This window comes from Chiloscyllium plagiosum, chromosome 24 (assembly GCF_004010195.1).
Source record: "Chiloscyllium plagiosum isolate BGI_BamShark_2017 chromosome 24, ASM401019v2, whole genome shotgun sequence".
In the NCBI taxonomy this organism is placed as follows: Eukaryota; Metazoa; Chordata; class Chondrichthyes; order Orectolobiformes; family Hemiscylliidae; genus Chiloscyllium; species Chiloscyllium plagiosum.
This window is the reverse complement of record NC_057733.1, coordinates 32,504,355-32,528,135: the sequence shown is the minus strand read 5'-3', so window position 1 is coordinate 32,528,135 and position 23,781 is coordinate 32,504,355. Positions and strand designations below refer to the sequence as shown.

At 38.0% G+C, this 23,781-nt stretch overlaps 1 protein-coding gene across 3 annotated transcripts in view; it reads left to right on the top strand.

Annotated features, from left to right (window-relative positions):
• sdk2b (sidekick cell adhesion molecule 2b) overlaps positions 1–19,287 on the top strand; it is a 949,565-nt gene extending 930,278 nt beyond the window's left edge. For all 3 annotated transcript variants that reach the window (XM_043714747.1, XM_043714746.1, XM_043714748.1), the window contains one exon: positions 15,617–19,287. In XM_043714747.1, coding sequence (XP_043570682.1) covers positions 15,617–15,997 — 381 coding nt within the window. In that variant the 3' untranslated portion in view covers positions 15,998–19,287. The remainder of the gene's footprint in view (positions 1–15,616) is intronic.
• The last annotated feature ends 4,494 nt before the right edge of the window (positions 19,288–23,781 follow it).

Genomic DNA, 23,781 nt, shown 5'->3' with positions numbered 1-23,781 from the left:
AGGACAGTGTGAAACAGGCTGATATGCTCGAACAGGTTGATGTTAAGAAGGAAGATGTGTTGAAAATTTTGAAAAACATAAGGATAGTTTTATCCCCGGGGCCACTTGGAATTACCCAAGGTTATGACAGGAAGTGAGGGAAGAGATTGCTGTGCCTTTGGCAATGATCTTTGTGTCCTCACTGTCCACTGGAGTAGTGCCAACTGATTGGAAGGTGGCAAATGTTCAACAACATTGTTCAAGAATGGGACTAGGGATAATCCTAGGAATTACAGACCAATCAGTCTTACATCTGCGGTGGGCAAATTATTGGAGAGGATTCTGAGAAACAGGATTTATGATTACTTGGAAAACCATAGTTTCATTAGAGATAGTCAGCATGGCTTTGTGAGAGGCAGGTCATGCCTCACAAGACTTATTGAATTGTTTGATGATGTGACAAAGCACATTGATGAAGAGGGAGCAGTGGATGTGGTGTACATGGATTTTAGCAAGGCGTTTGATAAAGTTCTCCATGGTAGGCTGATTCAGAAAAAAAGAGAAATGGGATACAGGGAGATTTGGCTGTCTGGATACAGAATTGGCTGTCCCAAAGAAGACAGAGGGTAGTAGTAGGTAGAAAGTATTCAGCCTGGAGCTTGGTGACCAAGTGTTCCACAGGGATCTGTTCTTGGACCTCTGCTCTTTGTGATTTTCATAAATGACTTGGATGAGGAAGTGGTAGGGTGGGTTAGTAAGTTTGCTGATGACATGAAAGTTGGTGGAGTGGTGGGTAGTGTGGAGGGCTGTTGTAGGTTGCAATGGGACATTGACAGGATGCAGAACTGGGCTGATAAGCGGCAGATGGAGTTCAACCTGGAAAAGTGTGAAGTGATTCATTTTGGAAGGTCGAATTTGAATGCAGAATACAGTATTAAAGACAGGATTCTTGCCAGTGTTGAGAAACAGAGGGATCTTGGGGTCTATGTCCTTAGATCCCTCAAAGTTACCACCCAAGTTGATAGGGTTATTAAGAAGGCATATGGTGTGTTGGCTGTCATTACCAGGGGGATTAAGTTTAAGAGCTGCGAGGTTACGCTACAGCTCTATAAAGCCTTGGTTAGACCATACTTGGAATATTGTGTTCTGTTCTGGTCACCTCATTATAGGAAGGATTTGGAAGCTTTCAAAAGGGTGCAGAGGAAATTTACCAGGATGCTGTCTGGACTAGAGGGCATATCTCATGAAGAAAGATTGAGGGAGCTAAGGCTTTTCTCATTGGAGTGAAGAAGGGTGAGAGGCGACTTGATAGAGATGTACAAGATGATGAGAGGCATAGATAGAGTGAATAGTCAGAGACTTTTTCCCAGGGTAGAAATGGCTATCACAAGGAGACATAATTTTAAGGTGATTGGAGGAAGGTTTAGGGGAAATGTCAGAGGTCAGTTCTTTACACAGAGCATGTTGAGTGTGTGTAATGCACTGCCAGCTGTGATAATAGATACATTAGGGGCATTTAAGCGACTTTTGGATAGGCACATGGAATATAGTACATTGAAGGGTTTGTAGATTAGTTTGATATTAGAGTTGGATAAAAGGTCAGCACAACAAAAAGGGCCAAAGGGCCTATACTGTACTATTCTATGTTCTGTGTTAATCAAGAAGACTAATGGAATGCTATCCTTTATTACAAGACGAATTGAACAGAGAAATAAGCATAATGTGTTTCACTTGTACAGAGCACTGGTGATATCATGTCTTGAATACTGTGCCCGGTTTTGACCTCCTAAACTAAGGGAGGATGTAAATGCATTGGAGAGAGTTGAAAGGATCTTTGTTCGATTGTTACCTGGAATGATTGAGTTGTCTTAGAAGGCAAAGTTGGACGTACTGGACTTGTTTCCACTGGAGTTTATAGAAGTGGGGACTAAGTTTACTGAAGTGCATGAGATCCTGAATGAGCTTGATGAAGTAAACAGTAAAAGGATATTTCCTCTTGTGGGTCAGTCCAGTACTAGGGGCTCACTGTTTTAAAACTGGGGTTCCCCTTTTAGGTCCAAGATGAGATTTTTTAATTTCAGAGGGTTGTGTGACTTTGGAACCCTCTGCCTTAGAAAATAATGGAGGCATGGATCATTGGAATTTTTTAAAGGTAGAGTTAGATAGATTCTTGTTTGGCAAGAGAACCAAAGGTCATCAGGAGTACATGGGCCTGACTTGGCCTGATGGCAGAATTCAGAAGCTCACAGGAAACCTCTACCCAGTATGTTTGAATTGAAAAAAATTGAGATTGCCATTCATACCTTCATCATCAAAAGTTTTTGAAAAGTGTCATCCCTTAAAAAGATTCCTCTGCAATAGCTTATTGCTTATCAACTGGGGCATTCAGTTGATAGAAGTCCTGCTGAATTTAGAGGCAGGAATCATGTCAGGTTTTTTTTCATTCTGCTCCCTGCCTGCTTTCTGGCATGATTGAAGACTGAATTGTGGCTGAGAAGGAAAGCCTGGGGTGTAAGACCACATAAGTATAAATTGGAAACTGCTGGGGAATTCAGAAAAGAGAGATCATGGAAAGAGGGAGGGGAACTGCAATAAGTGGGAAAGAAACTATGGAGATGGCTAGATACTGGGGAGAGAAATAATGGAAAGTGGGGAAGTAGTCAATCTTTTTGGGGATGTGATAGTTGAAAGTTTCAGACATTCATTGTGATGAGGTTGTCAGCTAATCGCTGGTAGAGAGTGATTGCAGCAGAGGGATCTGCTTGAGGAGCTGGGTGTAAAGTACTTTTGCTCCCCTGACCTGGAAAAGTACTTCCTTGCTGAATCTGGCAGCTCTCAACTTCTTTCACGGAATTGCTGAGTTTCCATAAGCCAAACTGACAATCTTTAACCACCTCTCGATACTTGAACTCAGCGATTTGCTAATGTATCCCAATAAAGTTTAAATCAAAGGGTTTTTATTGTAAATGAATTTTAAGAATTAAAATTCCAGTTACTGAGAGGCATTGCATTGACATGGAAATAATGCATGTTTTTGTTGTAAACCAATATTCAGTTATCTTAATCAAACCACCAAATTATCACTTTTAAATATATGAAGGATTTTTAAAATCAAATGTTGCCTGACTTGCTGGCAAAGTTTTACATTCCATGATAATGCAAAGGATTTAAGCAAAAACCAGACAAAAAAAAATACTTTCCAAAGCAGGCACAATCTGTGCCAGAATTGGCAACTGTGGCCAAATGGAAAGTCTGCGCCCCTCCTCCTGTTTTGAATTGTATAGTGTTTTAAAGGAAAAATTTAATATTGTCATTATACACCCAGTTAAATATCTGCTATTAATAACACACAGACTGACAGAAAATCACATTTGGCATCAGCATGCTACGTGTCTTTTACTTATTATTGACACAGTATTGGAATATAGCAGAATGTATTGTGTGGCTAACTGTTTGAGTTAGTATTTGAACAGTATTAGCAACACAAAGTTAAAAGGTATCTTTCCAATTTATAGAATGTAGTTAAACATGGCAAGTGACAATTATCAATGTTATTATAAAATATTGACTGTCTCTGGTTTTACACTGCTGTTGTGGGACATTTGATATTGGAAAGGAACACATCTTGAATTATTTAAATCATGCTATGTTCTCCCTCTCTTGACATCCTCTGAAGGGCCAATAAAGGCAAACTTGAAAGAATATAATCAAAAATTTGCATTTACTTTCCACCAGAGATCAAGCACAACCACATAAAAAAAAAATGCTGTAGTCTCCTAAAACTGTTCTTTATTCCAGGATCATGTAAAGATGAGCCTCAACTTCTTTTCTCTCCTGCAAACCGTCTTCTTAAACCTGTCCCTTTCATCTTCACTTAAGGGCAAGGAGCTCATAGATTTCCATGTTGCTAAGATGAATAACATTCAATCATGAGCTTTTTGCCTTGCTCTTTCTTCCCATTAGTCACCAGACCAAACTCCCTCTAAAATTCCCCCTGTCCTCGCCTTCAATTTGCAAATTTCATTGGGTTCTCTCCTTTTTCCCCTCATGCCCGCTCATAGCTCACCTTGTCCATGAGACCCACCTCTTGCTCCTTTAATCCTAAATTGCTGATGACCTTAATTCCCTTCCTTAACTCCACACAAGTTAATATTGTAATTAGTTGTCTGTGGTCAGTTATCTTCCCTCTGTCTTCTAATTCTGTTGACATCAACTCTCTCCTAACAAAAAAAACCCTTGACATCACCATTCTTGTGAGACATCATCCTATTTCCAACCTCTTTTTCCTCTGCAAAGTCCTTTAATCTCTCCCAAATCTATGCCCATCTTTCTTGAAACTGCACATTTTAATTAGTCTTGAGTGCAGATACTGTGACAGATAGAGAAGTGCATTAAATCTGGATCAGATCTCACTAAAGATGAATGTGTCTCTGCATAATTTAAATTGTTTCATGTCTTTTGAATGAGGTGATTTAATAAGTTGTATTAGAATTCACATGAATTCAGTGAGCTATTCCTTGGTTAAAAACAAAATCAGTGACAGTCCCATCTGTGACAGTCTGTATATCGACATATAAATATAAACAGTCACCATATAATTCACCAGCAACTGGAGGGCTTTTGGTTCAGCATGTTATATTTGCAAATGAATGTATTAGCTTTCTTCACAATTAATAAATTATTCCACTTTTTGTATGCTGCAGTCAGTATGGTGCTGCCAGTTTAAGCTTTGTGGTTTGATGGACAATGTTTTTACTGCAATTTGATCAGTGCCAGATAATGATACGAAATTGGAAACAACAGCAGGAGCTAAAGGAAAGATAACATTGGGAGCAGACCTCAAACAGTAGCAGGTCTCCCATGATTTCTTTTTCAACAATTCTTCAGTTAAATGGAAGTTTATTAAGCTGTACCTTTCACTGAAGCATGCGAGCTAGAAAACAAATAATGTTTTTATTCTTACAAGGAAAATGGACAAGTTTATATTTTCCCACGTAATGCTCAACCTGCCAGATCTTTGCACACTCTCTTAATCTACCTCTCTTCCACTATTGCCTCCTTATCTTCGCTTCACAACTTAATTTCCTATCCATCTTTGTCTCATCAGCAAAGTTAGCCAGCATAAGTTGCAAACAGTTGAGGTCCCAGCACTGATCCCTCTGGTACACCACTAGTTATGTCCTGCCAATCAGAAAATTACCTATTTATGCAGACTCTGGCTAGTGAACAGGAAACAATCTTCTATCTGTGCCAATATATTAAACCACTCCCTTTTATTTCTTCTATTTTCTACAGCTACTTTTGATGTGCCACCTTATCAAATGCCTTATGGAAATACAAGTACAGTACATCCAGTTCTCCTTTATCTACAGCTCATATTGCTTCTTCAAACAACTGCAGTAACTTGGTTAGACATGATTCTCCTTTCACAAAACCATGTTGACTCTGCCTGATTACCTTGAACTTTTCTAAGTGCCTTGCTATAATGTCTTTAACAATAACTTCTTTCATCATCTTCATGACAAATATTCAATTAACTGGCTTGTATTTTCCAACTTTCTGTCTTATTTTTGAATAAAGGAGTTACAGTATAATAAAAGGAGCTACATTGTAGATCGCATATAAAGGAGGGAACTAGAAACATTTAGTTTTTCCTCAGATAAATAATTCCAAATTCCTTCTCTTAAAAATAATGCATTTGTACTAAAGCTGCTCACTTTACAAAAAAGCCTTTCAACAAATAAACGTGTGCAAGTATGACAAACAGAGCCAGAATTTACAGAACTACATGATATATTATACAGCCAAGTGCATAACTATATAATGCATTGACTGAATTAAGTTGAAATATTGTTTCATGGCCATCAAAGCTTCATCATTAACAGACACTTTATGACTATTATTTTTAAAAGTATCAAAAATAATAAATCAGACTGCCAAACATGCATGGTCATTATACAATTTGCAGCAATTTCTGCAAATAATAAAATATGCCTGCCAGCTGAAATAATACTTTGGTCACAAAAAGGCAGAAAGCTTAAATTCCTGTACTGAGTATAATACTTAAAATGAAGGAGTCACTCAAACATTATTAAAAGAACCAAGGTTGACTCAACATTTCTTAAAATACTAGCCATATATACTAGCCTCCCCTCTTTATAGGTACCAAATCAGTCCTTATTCAGTTACAGTATCATTATTCACGATCATGCCCAATGCTCACACATTATGAACTGAAACCATATTTAAAATTCACTCATGGGCATGAGTGTCTCAGGCTGGCCAGCACTTCTTGCCCATCCCTTGTTGCCCTTCAGAAGGTGGTGGTAAGCTGCTTTCTTGAACCACTGCAATTTGTGTGCTGTAGGTAGACCTACAAGGCCACCAAAGAAACAATTACTGTTTATTTCCAATATTGTAAAATTATATTCTCTTTGACATTTCAGCTGCATCCAATTATGGCTAACTTACTTAAAATCAGGGAACCAGTATTAAATTTGCACCTTCTTAGTCTACATCTTTCCAATACATAGCACTTCAATCCAAAATGAATGCACTCAACATCTACAATTAGTGGAAACCAAGAGATCAATGTTACTACTTGCCATATCTACAATTCAACACTAAACACAAATATTTCATACACTAAGTACAAGCCAAATCAGCTTAGACAAGTCTCAGCAACTGAAATGCTATTGGCAAAACATTATTTGATGAGGTACATCCTGTTGTGCTCAGTTCTTTTCAACATCAGGCAATGAGAGAAGATTGGGATTTCGTCAAATGTTTTCAATTAAGTATAAAAACAGAGCAAACCCACTTGCACATTTGCCTAGAGACTTGACAAGTCTTGAATCTGGGGGAGAAAATATCAGATTTACTGTGTTTCCTTTCCCATTGACATTTCCAAATACAAAAGTAAAAAAGATTACTCTATTTGTGACAATTTTCTGCAAGCCAACAAAATTAAATTAAAACTCAATCCAACAGAAACATTTTGTTGTTTCTTTGAGCCATAGCAATAAATTTAGAAGCTAAGAAATATGGCAGATGGAGAGTACTGTGGAAAAATGTGAAGTTTTCACTTTTAGCAGGAAGTATAACAAAGCAGATTAGTATGGAGAATGACTGCAGAATTCCAAGGTGAAGAGGAATTTAGGTGTTCTCGTGCATAAGTCACAAAATACGCAGGTCCAGCACACAATCAATAAGGCCAATGGTATGCTCACCTTCATTATGAAAGGATAATAAAATAAAGAACTGAGGATGTTAAAGATCTGTAACTAAAACAGAAATTGTTTGAGAATCTCACCTGGTCTGACAGCATTGGGAAGTACAATTAATATTTTCAGTCCAGTGACCCTCCTTCGGAACTGGAGGAGGTAGGAGTGGGCTGTGTGTGACCTTTGTGGATACGATAGCCTGATGTTCGATAGTGAGGTCAAGGGAGAGATAAGTGGAGTTGTCTGAAACCTGGCGCTCAGTCTCCCCCAATGTAGAGGTTATTTGATTGATTTTGTTGTCACATGTACCAAGATGAAGTGAAAAGGGTTGTTTTCTATGCTATACAGGCAGGTCGTACCATACAAAGTGCTTCAGGGTAGCAGAACAAGAGCAAAACAACGAATATAGTGTTAAAGCCGCAGCAAAAGTGTGGAGAGAGATCAGAATTACCATTTGAGAGATCTGTTTCAAAATCGGATAATAGCGAAAACAGCTGTTTTTGAGTATGTGAACATCAGTAAGTCAGACAACAACAGCACCACTCTTGTTGACAGACTTGATTACAAAGTCAGGGTTGGATGTGAAGCACTGTGTGCAATCAGTTCAGAGGAAGATAGGTTCCAATGGTGAGGAGGGGGTTGGCGCAGAGAAATTAAGGCGACAGAAATAATGTCAGCAGTTCTCAATGAACAAGCTGAGTGCAGGTAAACATACAGGGGAAGAGATCCAGGTAAAGGGAGAGTGTTGGAGGCAGGTGAAGGGGATTGCAGGATGGTGAGAGGAATCCTGTCCAAAGAAATGGACATGCAAGCAAAAGCAATGTAAGAAGGGTTCAGTGTCATGTTGTGCTGAAATTCATCGAGTTGAGGGCACAGAAGGCCGAAACTAAGTCCTTTGCTGAATACAGGACATTCTGTATCACAGACTGGAAGGTGAGAAGTTATAGTAAATATCGACAAGAGTTGGGACTAGGTGAAGAAAAGGTAACAGAAGGAAGGGAAGAGTCACATTAACAATGTTAACTCTGCTTTCTCTCCGTGGGCGGCACGGTGGCAGTGGGCGGCACGGTGGCACAGTGGTTAGCACTGCTGCCTCGCAGCGCCAGAGACCCGGGTTCAATTCCCGACTCAGGCGACTGACTGTGTGGAGTTTGCACGTTCTCCCCGTGTCTGCGTGGGTTTCCTCCGGGTGCTCCGGTTTCCTCCCACAGTCCAAAGATGTGCAGGTTAGGTTATTTGGCCATACTAAATTGCCCGTAGTGTTAGGTAAGGGGTAAATGTAGGGGTATGGGTGGGTTTCGCTTCGGCGGGTCGGTGTGGACTTGTTGGGCCGAAGGGCCTGTTTCCACACTGTAATCTAATCTAGATGCTGCAAGACCTGCTGAGTTTCTCCAGCAATTCCTGTTTTTGTATAAAAATAAAAATGTCACATTTTAGTTAAGTGGTGCATTTGAAAGACCATATCTTGAATATTGTGGGGAATGATGGTCTCCTTATTTATGCACAGATGTTCATGCATTGCAGGCAATTTATTTAAGGTTTACTGGACAGATACCTCAAGGTATCTTATAAGGAAAAGTTTGAAGGGCTGGGTTTGTCTTAGGAGAGTGAGGGGGTGACTTGGTTAGAGTTTATAAGATTCTGACTGGTCTTAACAAGGTGGATGTGGAAAGGATGTTTCCTTTTGTGGGTGAGTCCAGAACTGGGGGTATTGATTCAAAGTTAAGGGGTAACCCTTTCAGAACAAATATGAAGAATAATTCTTTCTTCAGAGGGTTGTATGACTTTGGAACTCTTTACGTCAGAAGTCTGTGGAAGTTGGATCATAGAATCATAGAGATGTACAGCACGGAAACAGACCCTCTCTGCCAACCAGATATCCTAACCTAATCTCGTCCCATTTGCCAGCACTTGGCCCATATCCCTCTAAACCGTTCCTGTTCATATACCCATCTAGCTGCCTTTTAAATGTGGCAATTGTACTAGCCTCCATCACTTCCTCTGGCAGCTCATTCCATAGACGAACATTCCATAAATGTGTGAAAAAGTCGCCCCTTAGGTCCCTTTTATATCTTTACCTTCTCACCCTAAACCTAGGCCTTCTAGTTCTGAACTCCCCCACCCCAGCGAAAATACTTTGCCTATTTATCCTATCCATGCTCCTCATGGTTTTGTAAACTATGAATATTTTTAAGACAGGAGCAATAGATTCTTGTTAGGCAGGGTAGGTCATGGTTTATTGGGGATAGATGGAAATCTGGAGTTCGAAACACAAACTGATTAGCTATGATCTTGTTGAATGACACAGCAGGGTCAAGGGACCAAATGGTTTATTTTTGCTCCTATTTCATATAATAGGTTAATATATTAAGGGCTCACAGTCATAACAATTTTGGTCTCAGTGTGTTACTATTTAATTATTATCCTAACTTTTAAATTGATGTGAGTAGCTGGATACTTCCACCAGTCCTCTATTTGACTAGGTACTGGTTTTAATAGCCTATTTCATTTACAGTGATAGAAGAACAACTACAAGTTAATTTTAACAGAGGATTATTGTCTGGACAAAATATAGTTTATTGCATGTTAGCAATTAGAGCAATTAACTGTAGCTTGATATGCATTCCTCCATGAATTGGAGACATTCATTTCACATCTGTCACTTCAAGATCCAGAGATATTCTCTCCCATTCCCAATTCAAAGCCTTTTGATGTTTTCTAATTTGGAGGGCCAGCAAGGACATGACAAGCCGAATGGCCTGCTTCCACACTGTAGGAATTCAATGGTTCTATGATTCTACTTCAGTGCAGGCATGTAGCTTTTTTGAGGGATGCCATCCTTGAGATGAGAAATTAAACAAAAAATACCAATAGGCATTCTTCTTAGATTCTATCATATGATTAGAGAATCACTAATCTGGGCAGCATTTCTCTAATTATTCCTGAGATGATCATGTTGAACCACTGTGGTCCATATGGTGTAACTATACCTATGGTCCAATTAACAGGGGACTTGAAAGATTTTAAACCAGAAACCGTGAAGGAACAATGAGACAATTTCAAATCAGGATGGTTTGTGGTTTGGAGAGGATCTTGGTGTACCATTTTTGTCTACAATCTAAAAATAAACAAAAATACAAAGATGTGATCTTCACAGCAGTATTTGACTGAGTTTGGTATCAAGGACCCCAAGGACCCAATGGAAGTCAATCAGAAAACTCTCCATTGATGCAGTCCTAGGACATAGGAAGCTGGCTATGGTTGTGGAAGCCAATTATCTCAATGCAGATTATCATTGCAAGAGCAACTCAGGCTGCATCTTCAGCTGTTTCAATTATCACCTTCCCTCCATTATGGGGTGAGAAGTCGGAATGTATACTGATGATTACATAGTGTTCAGTGCCATTCACAATTCCTTAGGTACTAAAGCAGTCCGTGACTTGTACAACAATGTCTGGACAATATTCAGGCTGGTACTGCTAAATGGTAAGTAACATTTGTACAGCACAAGGGTAGCCTATGACATCCCCGCCATGACAGAATCTAACCATTCCTGTCTGATATTCAATGACATCGTCATCGCTTTTGCACCCCCACCGTTAATATAGTGGAGTAAAAACAAAAGTGGCAGACATAAGAAAACCAATTATTTTGTCCAATTCTCGAAAAAACTTCACAGGCATTGTAAGGGAAATAAACAATCCAATATTTTGTACAATCAGCTTCAGGTTTCTACTTCAGAGCAAGCAGCTGTCTAGCTGAGGCAAAACATACTGCTTTTGGTACTGCTCAGCCGTCTAACACACAAAACATTATTCAGAAATTGTAATTGTACAAAATCATTAGATAATTTTAACAGAGTTTATGAACATTATAAATGAAGATCCATCAATTCTGATACACACAATTACCAGAATGTTATGTTGCACCAGGAGGTCGTTTGCTCCATTGTTTGTGCACAGGACACTGAAATTAAAATAACTGGTGCGTAATTACTGAGGTTATCCATGCATCCTTTCTTTTAACAAAGACCTGATGTTTACAATTCTCTAGTCTTTTAGTACTTTTTTTGAATCTAGCAAATGCTGAAAGATTATAGCCATTGCCCTTCACTCTCACTATGTTAAATATCCTTAGGTACCAACAGCATATCCAGCACTTCTTCCTTATCAATTTTGAACCCTTCTAGTATTATCTGCCTCCTTGGTAAAATCAGATGCAAAGTATTCACTTAGTACCTAAGCCATGACTCCTGTGTCCATGGGTAGATACCCTTTCTGGTTCCTGATGTGGCCCATTTCTCTTGTTACTGCTCTGAAACTTTTAGAAGACTTTGGGACTCCCCTTGATATTAGCTTCCAGTCTTCTTCTCATAATTCCTCTGCTTCTCTAATATGCTTTTTTTACCTCCATTCTAAACCTTCTACATTCCTCTTGATTCTCAATTGTATTTCCTCTCTGACACCTGACATTAGTATGCTTTTTTTCTTTAAGTTAATTTGTATTTTCCTTCGTAACCCAGATAGCACTAGTTATGCTTGTCTTACCTTTCCCTTTTGTGGGAATATACTTCAGTTGCATCTGACCCATGTCCTCTTTGAAGGTAGCCAATGACTCAATTGTAGCTTTTCCTGCCAATCTTTAATTACATGCTATCATGCCTGACTCTATCTTGCTGCATTGAAGTCAAGATCTCTCCCAAATTATTTTTTTTTTCTCTGGAGTGACTATTTTCAGTATCCAGAATCATCCTAAACGTTCCCCCACCGATACTTGATTCACTTGGCACAACTCATTTCCAAGAATCATATCCAACAGTGCGTTTTTTTTGTTGGTCTGGACATATGGTCTTGTGGGTTACCAAAGCTTTGGCTTCTTGCCCATTTAGAAGGAGAAGGGCCTGACCCTGACTACTCCAACTGGCTGACTGACCATGCCCAAGCAACTTTACTGGTAATGGAAGCTGCCTTTGACTTGCTGAGCTGGGACCCCCTGATTGAAAGGTGTCTCCCTTGAAGTGACTGAGGACTGCTGACAACCATGATAAGCTTCCTGCTTTTGTGTCTGTTCTAAACAGGAAGGCAAGACAATAGTGCTGTCAGTTTGGAGGATCTGCCTGAGGAGCCAAAGTGTAAAAAAGGGCAATGCAAGGCAGGGATGCAATGAGCATTCAGGAGGGCCCACTGAGAGTGTTTGCTAAGAGAGCAAGGAAACAGCCTTGAGAGGCAGTCTGGTCCAGTGTGTAAACTGGGTACTTGTCCTTTGAAGCTGCATTGCAATGCTAGTTGCCAATGAACCCCAAAGTGCAAAAGTGCAAGCAGATCAGAGAGTTACCATAATAATTCTGATAGGCTGATGTGTTAGATGTCAGCATCTGTGGAAAGGGATATATGTGGCTGATACCCTGGAGCATTCCCTAAACATGTGACTGGGTGTCCAAGATGGCAGCCTGGATGAGTAAGCAGTGAGCTGGCCTTGCCATGTATCCACTTAGGCTTTCATATGGGAATTGTCAATGTCTCTTTTCCTCATGACAGGTGGTAGGATAGAACGTTGCATACTAATAAGGTGAAATTCAGTGTTAAGGAGGTTGTTATCAAGCAATAATCCCCATTACTAGGCATCTCACTGCTGCATAATGAGAATCTCATCTCAAAGCCTGGAACTTATTTGAAAAAATGCAGCTAGTTGCTCCCAATGTCAAGGTCGGTCTTATTGGATTTCTCTCACAATTCTCTCAGTTTTCTTGCTGTAGGCTATGTTATTTAAGTCCCTATAAAGTTCTGCATGTTATATTTTCTCCCTTATGTTCTTTAAAGTTTAAAATTATGCTAAAGTCTTGCTTTAATAAGTACAGTTTACAGTATTTTCTTGATGTTACAAATCCTTACCAAAGATCAATTGGGTCAATGTGCTGGAGTGGTAGATGGAGTTTAATTTGGATAAATGCAAGATATTGCATTGTGGAAAACAAACAAGGGCAGGACTTTCACAGAATCGCAACAGTGTGGAAACAGGCCATTCAGCCAAACAAGTCCACACCCACCCTCCAGAGAGTATCCCACCCATTCCCATCCCCCTATCTTATCTCTGTAACCCTGCGAACTCATGGATAACGCACCTAACCTGCACTTCCCTGGACACTATAGGCACTTTAGTGTGGCCAATCCACCTAACCTGCATTTCTTTGGACTTATACAATGAAAAGCAGGGCCTTGGCTTGTGTTGTGGAAGAGAAACCTAGGGGTTCAGGTACATAATTCTTTGAAGTTTGTATCACATATATATAGGGTGGTTAAGAAGATTTTTAGCACCCTTGCCTTCATTGCTCAAACCTTTGTGAATAGGAGTTGGGACATTATGTTGAGGTTATACAGGATCTTGGTGAGGCCTTTTCTGGAGTACTGTGTCCAGTTGTGGTCACCTGTTATAGGAAGGATATTATGAAGCTTGAGAGGGTTCAGAAGAGATTTACCAGGATTTTGCTGGGGATGGAGGGTTTGGGTTATGGGGAGGGGATGGATAGGCTCACTGGAGCATCAGAGGTAAGGGGTGACGTCAGAGATTTATAAAATCATGAGGGGTACAGATAAGATGAATGGCAGATGTCTTTTCCCTGGGTTGGGGGCTTTCAAGACTATGTGCATATTGTTAAGGTGAGAGGAGAAAGATTTTTAAAAAGATTTGAGAGCCAATTATTTTTACACAGAGTGGTTTGTGTGTGGAATGAACTTCCAGAGGAAATGGTGAATGCAGGTACAGTTACAATGTTTAAAACACATTTAGATAAGTACATGAATAAGAAATGTTTGGAGTGAACGGGCCAAGCCCAGGCAGGTGAGATTAGCTTAGTTTGGAATTATGGTCGGCATTGACTAATTGGACTGAAGGGTCTATGCTGTATGGAATGTTATTGTATGAATATTCCTAACAGGCTTGTTTCCACTTATCAAACAGGAACAAAATTAATACCTTCATTGAAACATATTGGCTTATGATTCCATTAAAGTAACACAAACAATAATAGTTTAGAATAACTTTGTTTATTTAATGGCCGTTAAGCACTCAATGCCCCGAATCAGTCAATACACATCTGATGTGTAGTCAATATATTTTGTATGCAAATGTGACAGCTAATTTATGCACAGGAATGTACTGTTCAGAGTAATGAAATAAATGAGCAGTTACTCTGTTTTGCTGGTATTGGTTGGAAGGTAAATATTGACCAGAACACCAGGAGATTTCATCTGTTTCTTTTTGAATAATGTCATGCTATATACTCAAAGAGATAAACATAGCCATGCTTTAATGTCTCAACCAAAACATGGCACTTCCAGTAAATGCAACAATTTCTCAAAAAGTAGAGAAGTGTCAGCTTAGATTGAGAGACATGTCTTGGATTGTAGATTGAAACCATAGCTTGACATAAAGGCAAGCATGGTATTGTTGGTGCATGGTATCATATAGCTTTGTGAATTTGCACAAGTAATTTGATACAAGTGTAATAAACACTTAGTAATATCCCCAACAGTGATTTCTACCCGTCTCTTAAAAATTCTGTGAAATAGCACCAAAATTGAAAAAATCGGTCTCATTTTGGATTTCCTTCTATGTATCTAAAATATTCATAGTTTTCAGGCTATCAAGAGGAGCAAAGATTAATCTGAATCTCCAAGAGTGGCACTGTTGGAAAGTATGCAGTTGTGTATGCAGTCGTGTGTATGTATATGCAGAATGTGTGCTGCTGAATGTTTCCATTCATGAAAGACTGGAGCTATTTTCAGGAGGACTTAAGAAGCTGCAGTACGGGTTTATAAAACACAAATGTCAATTGTGATGAGATAAGGAAAATTAGTTATGCCTGTTGCAAGTTCTTTGGAAAAATTCTCAGATGATGTTGAAGTTATTGTAACAAAATTTTTTTTGTAATAATTTGTACAGTTGACTGCATTGATATCATAGTTTTGAAGAGATTATAGAGATAGGAAGAGGTGTGGCCTTGGAGGAATTTGAAAATGAAGATGAAGATTTTAAAGTCAAGATACTACTTGAGCTGGACCCCGTAGACCTGAGCATGTAAACATGCAGATAATTTACCTACAGCTTTTCAATATAACCGTGCTTATGGAGGACAAGGTTTTCCACTACCATGACATAGTCAAAATTTTATTCCTCAAACTATTGCGTAAAGAGAAAAGTTTGTTGATAATTTTCTTATTTTGATAAAGCACTGAATTATTAAATTTGTAAATGTCTTATTAATGTCTTTATTCCTCCAGACTTAAAATCAGCAGCCTCTGACAAGAAATGACAACACTTTCTAAAATCCAATTGTGCACCTCTCACAAATGCTTTCTCATACACAGAAAACAATTGTAATTATTAAACTTTTAACAATTCCTTGTCTTCAACAGGGAAGTGACAGTGAATGTGAAGTTGATCAAAACAGACCGAAGACACATTCTTTTGTTAATCACTACATAAGCGATCCTACGTATTACAACTCATGGCGACGGCAGCAGAAAGGCATTTCAAGAATTCAGGCCTACGATTACACAGAGAGTGAATCAGGTGATCCAGTTCATAATCATCAACCTTCCACTAATTTGACCAGCAGCATCCATGTACCTCCGGCCACACAGCAAGGCAGCCTCTACCGAGCTAAACGGAGTCTAACACCCACACCCCAACATCCCTCCAATAATACCAGCCAGTCAAGCACCCTGTATCGGCCTGCTAGCAGCCTCGCACCAGGATCCAGAACCCCGCTAGCAGGATTTTCTTCTTTTGTTTGAACTATGCTGAAAGGTATTTTCTTCTTAATTCTGAAGTATTATTGTGTGGAAGACAATCACAAATCTGCTATTTACAAACGTGCAGATTTTATTTACTGGAAAAACAAGACTGCAAGGGATAAAAACCATCAGACCATCCTGTAAAACATTCTGTCATGGTCTGAAGAGAAAGTGGTCTCCAGCAATTATAAAAGAATGGAGGGGCAGACAGTTTGCCACAAAGAATTAGTCTTGCTATCCAATGGGCTTACATTTTGATCAGCTGAGAAGTGTATGAATCTCATGTATGTCTATAGATATTGGTAAAAAAACACAACTTGATGCCATAGTAGTCAATTGGCGAAGTCAAAAAATCTGGGGGCTGTTGTGCCCATTATATATAAAACCAACAGTTCTAATTTAGTTGCTATCCTTGCTATTTGCAACTATTTTTATTGATTGGTTTTCACTTTATTACTGCTGCATGACTGCTACAGTGTGACTCCTCAATAAGCTTGTATAATTTACCTATCATCAAATGCTGTAATGCTGATAAGTTTAACATTTAAAAAAAATATTTTCATTGGACAAATTTTCAGATTCATATCTGATGTTTTAAAAAAATCTGCCTTTTCTTTGTCTGTTAACTTGTGAGTTGTCATTCACCAAAACAAAAACTGCATGAATCACAAGACAATATTGGCCATGTTTTTGTAAAGTCATAGTCATTGTACTACAAGACTTCTTTCTTAGTAGTTTCTAACAAAATGCAATGTTTTTCTCAAATGTGAGGCAAGCGATTCAGTTTGGTGTTTCTAGCAGGAGAAATGTCAATGAGATAGCTCACCTGGAGAACTTAATGGGTGAAGTTTGTCAGTAAATTTTCTTTCACAGTGTAACTGTTTGCACTGCAAAGATTCCCCTTTTCTAATGGCATAAATCTGGAACATTTGGCTTTAGCTGGTAAATTTCTTTTTCCCATTTATTCTATCCCTAAATTTAACTGGTTACAAAAATAGTATCAAATATAAATGAGTTAATAATGTCAAATTTCTCAATGTTAATAAATTCAAAAATAATTTAGGCATGAATTTGACCAAGTCCAATTATCAGTCTCATGCCATTTTGACTTTGTAAAAAGTCAAGTATGATGGTTTCTCCTTTCAACAAGAATGACAGGATAATATCTTATTGGGCCATTGCATTAGATGTGAATAGGGGCAATCGCATTATATGGAAGCATGATGATTGTTATGCAGAACAACATTTAGTTATGTGGACATATTGTTCTAATGATGAACAATAAGATAGGAGTCATATATGGGGTTATTCTTGTTTCTGTAAAACAATAATGTAATAACTGAAGGAGTCACTGGCAGTCACCATTTCTTTTTCTTATAACAGTTCTTAGCAAATTTGCCAAGTTAATGCTACAAGGAAAGCAATTGAACCCTTGGGGAAAAATAATTCGTACAGATCACATTATGGACTTTCAAAACATAATGTAGTTGGACACCTGACCTTCTATTACTTTTTATTTCCCAAATCAGTTTAATCTTTGTTATTTTTTTCTGCTTATAAAAACATGATTCAGCACAGCAGTGATTTTAATCTGCCCAGAATGATGAGATATATAGTGATTCTTAGTTAAAAAAGTCAGACGCCATGTTATCAACAGACCACCTCCATATTTAGGTTGAACTTGATTTGCAATGTTAGAGGAGTATGTATCTTTGAATACCAACAGAGTGTTCTTTAGCATGGTATTTCCTGGCATGAGGGTGGATTCTGGCCTTCAGGTCAGTGTGTGTATAGTCATTTGTATCAAATATTGATGTTTATTATGAAAAGAAAACAGGAAAACTTAATGATGGTCCTAACATATATATATAGAAGATATCATGATGTGGTCCTGGCCCAGTGGGATCTTTTCCAAGTACTAATATTTTGTTTCTGCAAATTAGTAACATAAAAATACAGCATACACTATACAAGTGGATGCAGATCATATTAGTGTAGCAATAGTGCATAATTAAATAAATCAATACACAAATTATAAACTTACTTTGTGGCCAGATCTCTCACATCATTGGCCAACGTCAGTCTCCAAACTAAATGTCTAATTAAGATGCCAATCTGTATCAGGAAAACATAACTCTAATCAATATTTAAAATTGATACCAAAGCTAGGAAGTTTGCAGAACCATAAGGAATGCAACTATTGAATTAGTGGCAGTGGATATTCCATACTGAAGCAACAACTGCAACTGGATGAAAACAGAATTACACTTTTTAAAATAATTGAGGTTTAATGAGATATGTCTCTATGAAATAGGTACTCCTGATAGCAGCCAAGAGTTACAACATAGAGTTAAAAGGAAGCTATCTATTAATATGATAGCAACTTTTAAATTCAATGTCAATTCTTCACAATGGTTGAGGTTTTGTTTCAGTCAGTTAGAAAAGTTATATCACAATTGGCATAACTTTGCAAGGAAGCAACAACATATTTAGGTATAGAAATACATATTTATATTACATATATAGAAACCCACATAAGCAGATATTTGTCTTTCCTATTTCATAATTATCACAAAAATGATTTCCAATGACAACTTTCTTTTTCTAAGAAATACTTAAGTCAGGGGCCACAATCCACTGTGCAAAATACACAAAGATTAAGAAGAAAATGGGGAAAAAAACAAGTGAAGAGATAATAATCAGTTAATGTAAAGTTCAGTTTTTATAAAGCAATAGATTAGCAGGTGGAAGATAGGCTGAGGAAGGAATGTTTTCCACAATTTTAGGATGCTGAGGAGACTGCGTTAGGTAAAGGAGGAGACAATGGGACTAGTCCTTAAATAACAAAGGCCCAGCTCACATTCATGACCATTACACCTATCCACAGACCAATTGTGAGTCTTTGAGTGTCAATTTAATTGAAAGAAGTCATGTTCAACACAGTGCTGTCTACAGGAAATATGTGGTTATGTCCTTTCAGCTAATCAGATTGAAGAATCTCCATTGAGCCATGCAAAACATAAACTTGTAAGTATATTATTAAAATATATAATTTAATGTGAAATAATGTCTAGAAAACAAAGTAAAGTGAGGTAAAAAATGCACTAAGAGAAATAAGAAACAAAGAGAAGGTAAACAGGTGGTTTTTAAAAATTTGTTTATGGAGTATGGTGTTGCTGGCTTGGCAAGCATTAATTGCCATTTCTAATTGTCCTGAGGGCAGTTGAGAATCAACCACATTGCTGTGGGTGTGGTGTCACATATAGACCAGACTAGGTAAGGATGGCAGATTTCCTTCCCAAAGGACTTAGTAAAACAAATCTGTTTTTATGACAATCAACAGTGGTTACATGGAGCCCATCAGGCTCAGTTTTTATTCTAGATTTTCACTGAGTTTTAACTTCACAGTCTGCAATGGTAGAGCTAAAGCCATGTCCACAGAACATTTGCCTGTGTTTCTGAATTACTAGTCCAGTGACATTAGCAATAAGCCACCACCTCCTCCCTCACAATAATTAAAATATGAAGGAATAACACAGTACATTTATAAGTTAGTTTCAGAGAAGTCATTTGGTAATAATTAAGGTTTATCACATTATTAAAAACTTATTTCACTTCAACTAAATTCACAGGACTTTTTTTTTGGCATGCTTAGCACTTAGCCAATTGGGTAAGCACATCAAATTCACACCTTCCTTTTTTTCTGAATCTCTCAGCAAAATACAGATATAGTGAGATTTGTGTATGATCAGGGCAACTCAGAGAGCACCTTCATTATTTCTGCACTAATGCAGATGACAAAAGTTTCTGTCCAATTTACTTTTCTAATGATGCGAATTTTTACATTCATTACTATACTTAATACAAAATCTTGGCACTTCCATCTAAATTCTAATGTTTCATGCATAAGATTAACTTAGCCTGAATTCACTATGTTCTTGTGAGGTGTAAGATATATTCAGATCAAGATTTGAATATGGTACTAACGTTATAATCTTATAATTGTGCTCGTTACAGTACCCTACTCGCATTGAGGAAACTTCTTCAATGTGATCTCTCAACTCAGAATCTGTCATATTTGATAATGGCATAAATTCAGGATAGATTTTAATTCAAGTGACTTAATTGGTCAAATATAGTGTGATATGTGGAGGATGTCTCATTGTTGAAATTCATGATCACTGTAGTTTTGGGTGGATCAGAATTATTCTAGTTTAGTTACCTCCCTGATCAGTATCTTGATAACTTCAACGTCAATGTACAGAAATTCCAATCAAGCTATTCGATATTGTTAGGAGTGCAGCAATTTCTACAGATCGACAAGTCCCAATTAGAATGAAAATAAGACTGAAGCATAGAACATGAGGCTCGCAGTTTTGCTAACTGCAAAATATGGTCTGCTCATGATCAATATAGACAAAAAAAACTACTGAGTCTCTGCTGAGTTAGTTGGTTTCAAGTGAAACAGTGGCAGGACACCATAACTGGTTTTCAATGTTCCAACACAGAAAAATCAAGCAGGGTTGCAATTATGTAATCCTATTCTAACTTCCATTGGAAAATATGTATATTTGGGTGATTTTAATGGGAAGATAAATAAAATGCACTCAATCATTATTTTACAAAGTGAAAAAATACCTAGACAAATGGAAAAAGTTTCTCTATATTTAGGAAATTCTTTTTGTTTTTCCCCATTGAAATGGAAATTTCAATGATTAAAAGTTGTTAGAATATATTATTACAGTGATCTATATTAGTGTGAATATTGTCATAAATTAAGCAGTTATGACACATTGACAATTGATAGCCATATTATTCAGTTCTCCTATCCTCCTGCCACCTATAATGCATACACACATTGTAAAGCAGTATTAACAAAATAAGTTACAAACCACTTTGAGGAGACTTTAAAGAATTAACTTAATATCAGAGTTCACTTGAAGGTTGTTAATAGGACAAATTTTGTTCTTGAAGGGTATGATGTCATTTGCTTTATCATTGTTTAAAACTACTTTACAAACACAAAATAAAAGCACTATAGTTATATTTGTTGCGAACAAAAAATGGATGCAAGCTGGTGTCTTGCTTCAATCAGATCCAACGTAAATTTAATCAGTCATTACCGCACTGAGTGGAGATTGAATTCTGGGTGGAATTTTCCCATTCTGTTAAAATAAGAGACAAGCATGTTAGGTGGCAACTAATGCATCAGCCCCAGTGCTGAGGAAACTCATCAATCAGCTCAATAGGCACTGACAGGCGAGAGTGGATAAGTTTTTCAATGAATCACAAGCTTCGACACTCATGTCCCAGGACACCAGAAGCTGCCAGCCAATCAAAGGCTGGTAGCTTCTGAGTTATAAAGTCTGTAGATGAAGGCCACTTCTTGTTGGATCTAGTAGCGAGCAAGTAAGCACTTTTTATACTCCTCATGGGGTCAGAGGCAAAGGCAGAGGGAAGCTTTCAGGCATCATCCACTTGACATCCACTTCCATGCCTCAGATTGCCCCTATATTGACATTATCCCCACAAGACCTGGGCCCACGTTAAGGTGGATTAGCCACCTCTTTTGCCCACCAGTGAGACAGATGGTTGGGGAGTGAGCTAATTCAGGCACTTAAAATAACCATTATTTGAGCACTTAAGGACTATAATTGATGGCTTCTTGCTGAAACTTTTATTAGTGAGATGGTGAGATGGAGGTGTGTTTCTCTTCTGGTCCAATTCTCCCAGTTATTTCCCCCTCTTGCCATTCTCACAGGATAGAGAAATTGAATTCCTGACTTTTAGCCATAAAGAAGATTTCAAATTAAATATTAAAAACTGCCTAAACATATGCGTGGGCCAATAAAATAAAGTATATGGTGAGTGTTGGTGCCCCTGTAGTGCAGCATCCCTATCTCTGAGCCAGCAGGCCCGGGTTCAAGTCCCACCTCCTCGAGAGATGTCATAACACATCTGAACAAGTTGGTATATCACTATCTATTGTGAATGTAAAATTGAACCACCAATCTGTTTACGTTATTACCATCTCAGTCAATTACTTTCTGAAGATGGTGGAAGACTGGAAGTGAGAATAGTGTGCACTTAAGATCATCACTGAACCTTGAAAACCTTTTTTTAATTTTTAATTTTATATTATTTAATCAGCACACTGACAGAAAGTATGCTTAAGAAATTGAAAACTCCAATTTGTATTTCAATTGTTTGCCAGTGGTGTTACACATAGAATGGTGAGATTATTTTTTTTTAATCAAAATTCTATTTCACACAAGTGACTTCTAGGGAGTCAGAAATCACCAAAGTGCTGAATTTAGTATGTTTTGTTTTAGAAGCAACAACTTGTATTTACATAGCACTTCTACCATAATAAAGTACCTAAAGATGCATTACAAGAATATTATAAAACAAAATATAACATTTAAGCCACATTAAGAGAATTAAAGTAATTGACTAAATGCTTGATCAAATATATGGGTTTTGAGTAATTAGATTAGATTAGATTACTTACAGTGTGGAAACAGGCCCTTCGGCCCAACAAGTCCACACCGACCCGCCGAAGCGCAACCCACCCATACCCCTACATTTATCCCTTTAACCTAACACTACGGGCAATTTAGCATGGCCAATTCACCTGACCCGCACATCTTTGGACTGTGGGAGGAAACCGGAGCACCCGGAGGAAACCCACGCAGACACGGGGAGAACGTGCAAACTCCACACAGTCAGTCGCCTTAGTCGGGAATTGAACACGGGTCTCTGGTGCTGTGAGGCAGCAGTGCTAACCACTGTGCCACCGTGCCGCCCTAAGAGTAGTGTCTTAAAGGAAAAATTGAATTGGAAAGAGGATGCTTTTTGGTAAAGAATTCCTGAACTTTGGCATATCAGGATTGTCCCAGTAGATGGTAATTTGGATCTAACAATTTTTTAAAAAATTTTTGCACAAATGGGGTTTGTGAAGAGAGCACTTTTCCTTATCTCTAGGATCTACATTTGATTCCATACTATGCCAATACAAAGAACTCCATCTTCTACAAAGTTCTTGATTTTAGTTGGTGCAAATTAACTCTTTATTATAGAAAGCATATTAACAGTAAAAAGTGGCATTATTCACATTTTTGCAGCAGTGATGCATTTCTGAGATTCAGATTACATAAGATGTGACAGAAGTCATCTTTATATTACATTTGGTGCAGACAATGGATTGATCTAAGTGGTTGATTCAATGATCTTTTAAGCTATAGTACAAAATAGCCAGATGGTGGGCAGAACACATGTATCTTATGTCATCATTGCTGCTGTAAGACATAAACCATTTTGAGGCTCAGGTCTTAGCAGTATTGGGTTGCATGTGTCAAATAAGTTGTCTCCAGACTCCATTGAAAGAAAGGATGTCAGTGCATTTAATAAGTTAGTATAAGACACAATGGTTTGGCTGCTCAATACCTTATTTCACTTTAACATTAGAATTGCAAAATGTCCAATATATATTTTGAAACTTTGTCACATCTTCCACTCTCGTCACTGTTTCCAGCAATTCGTGATGTTGCCATCCTTTTGGGGTCCCTGTTGTGGAGCAATGGCAATGCCCTTACCCTTGGACCAAGAGGCCTGGGTTTTCAAGTCCCATTCTTTTTAGAGGTGTGTAATAACACCTCTGAACAGGTTGATTAAAAAAAAACATTAATGCAAAAAATTAAATTTGGCCTCCCATCTTAAATAGATGATACTCGAGCCTTCTATCTCAAATCCCCTAATAAAATAATTGTGACCAGATTACTAAC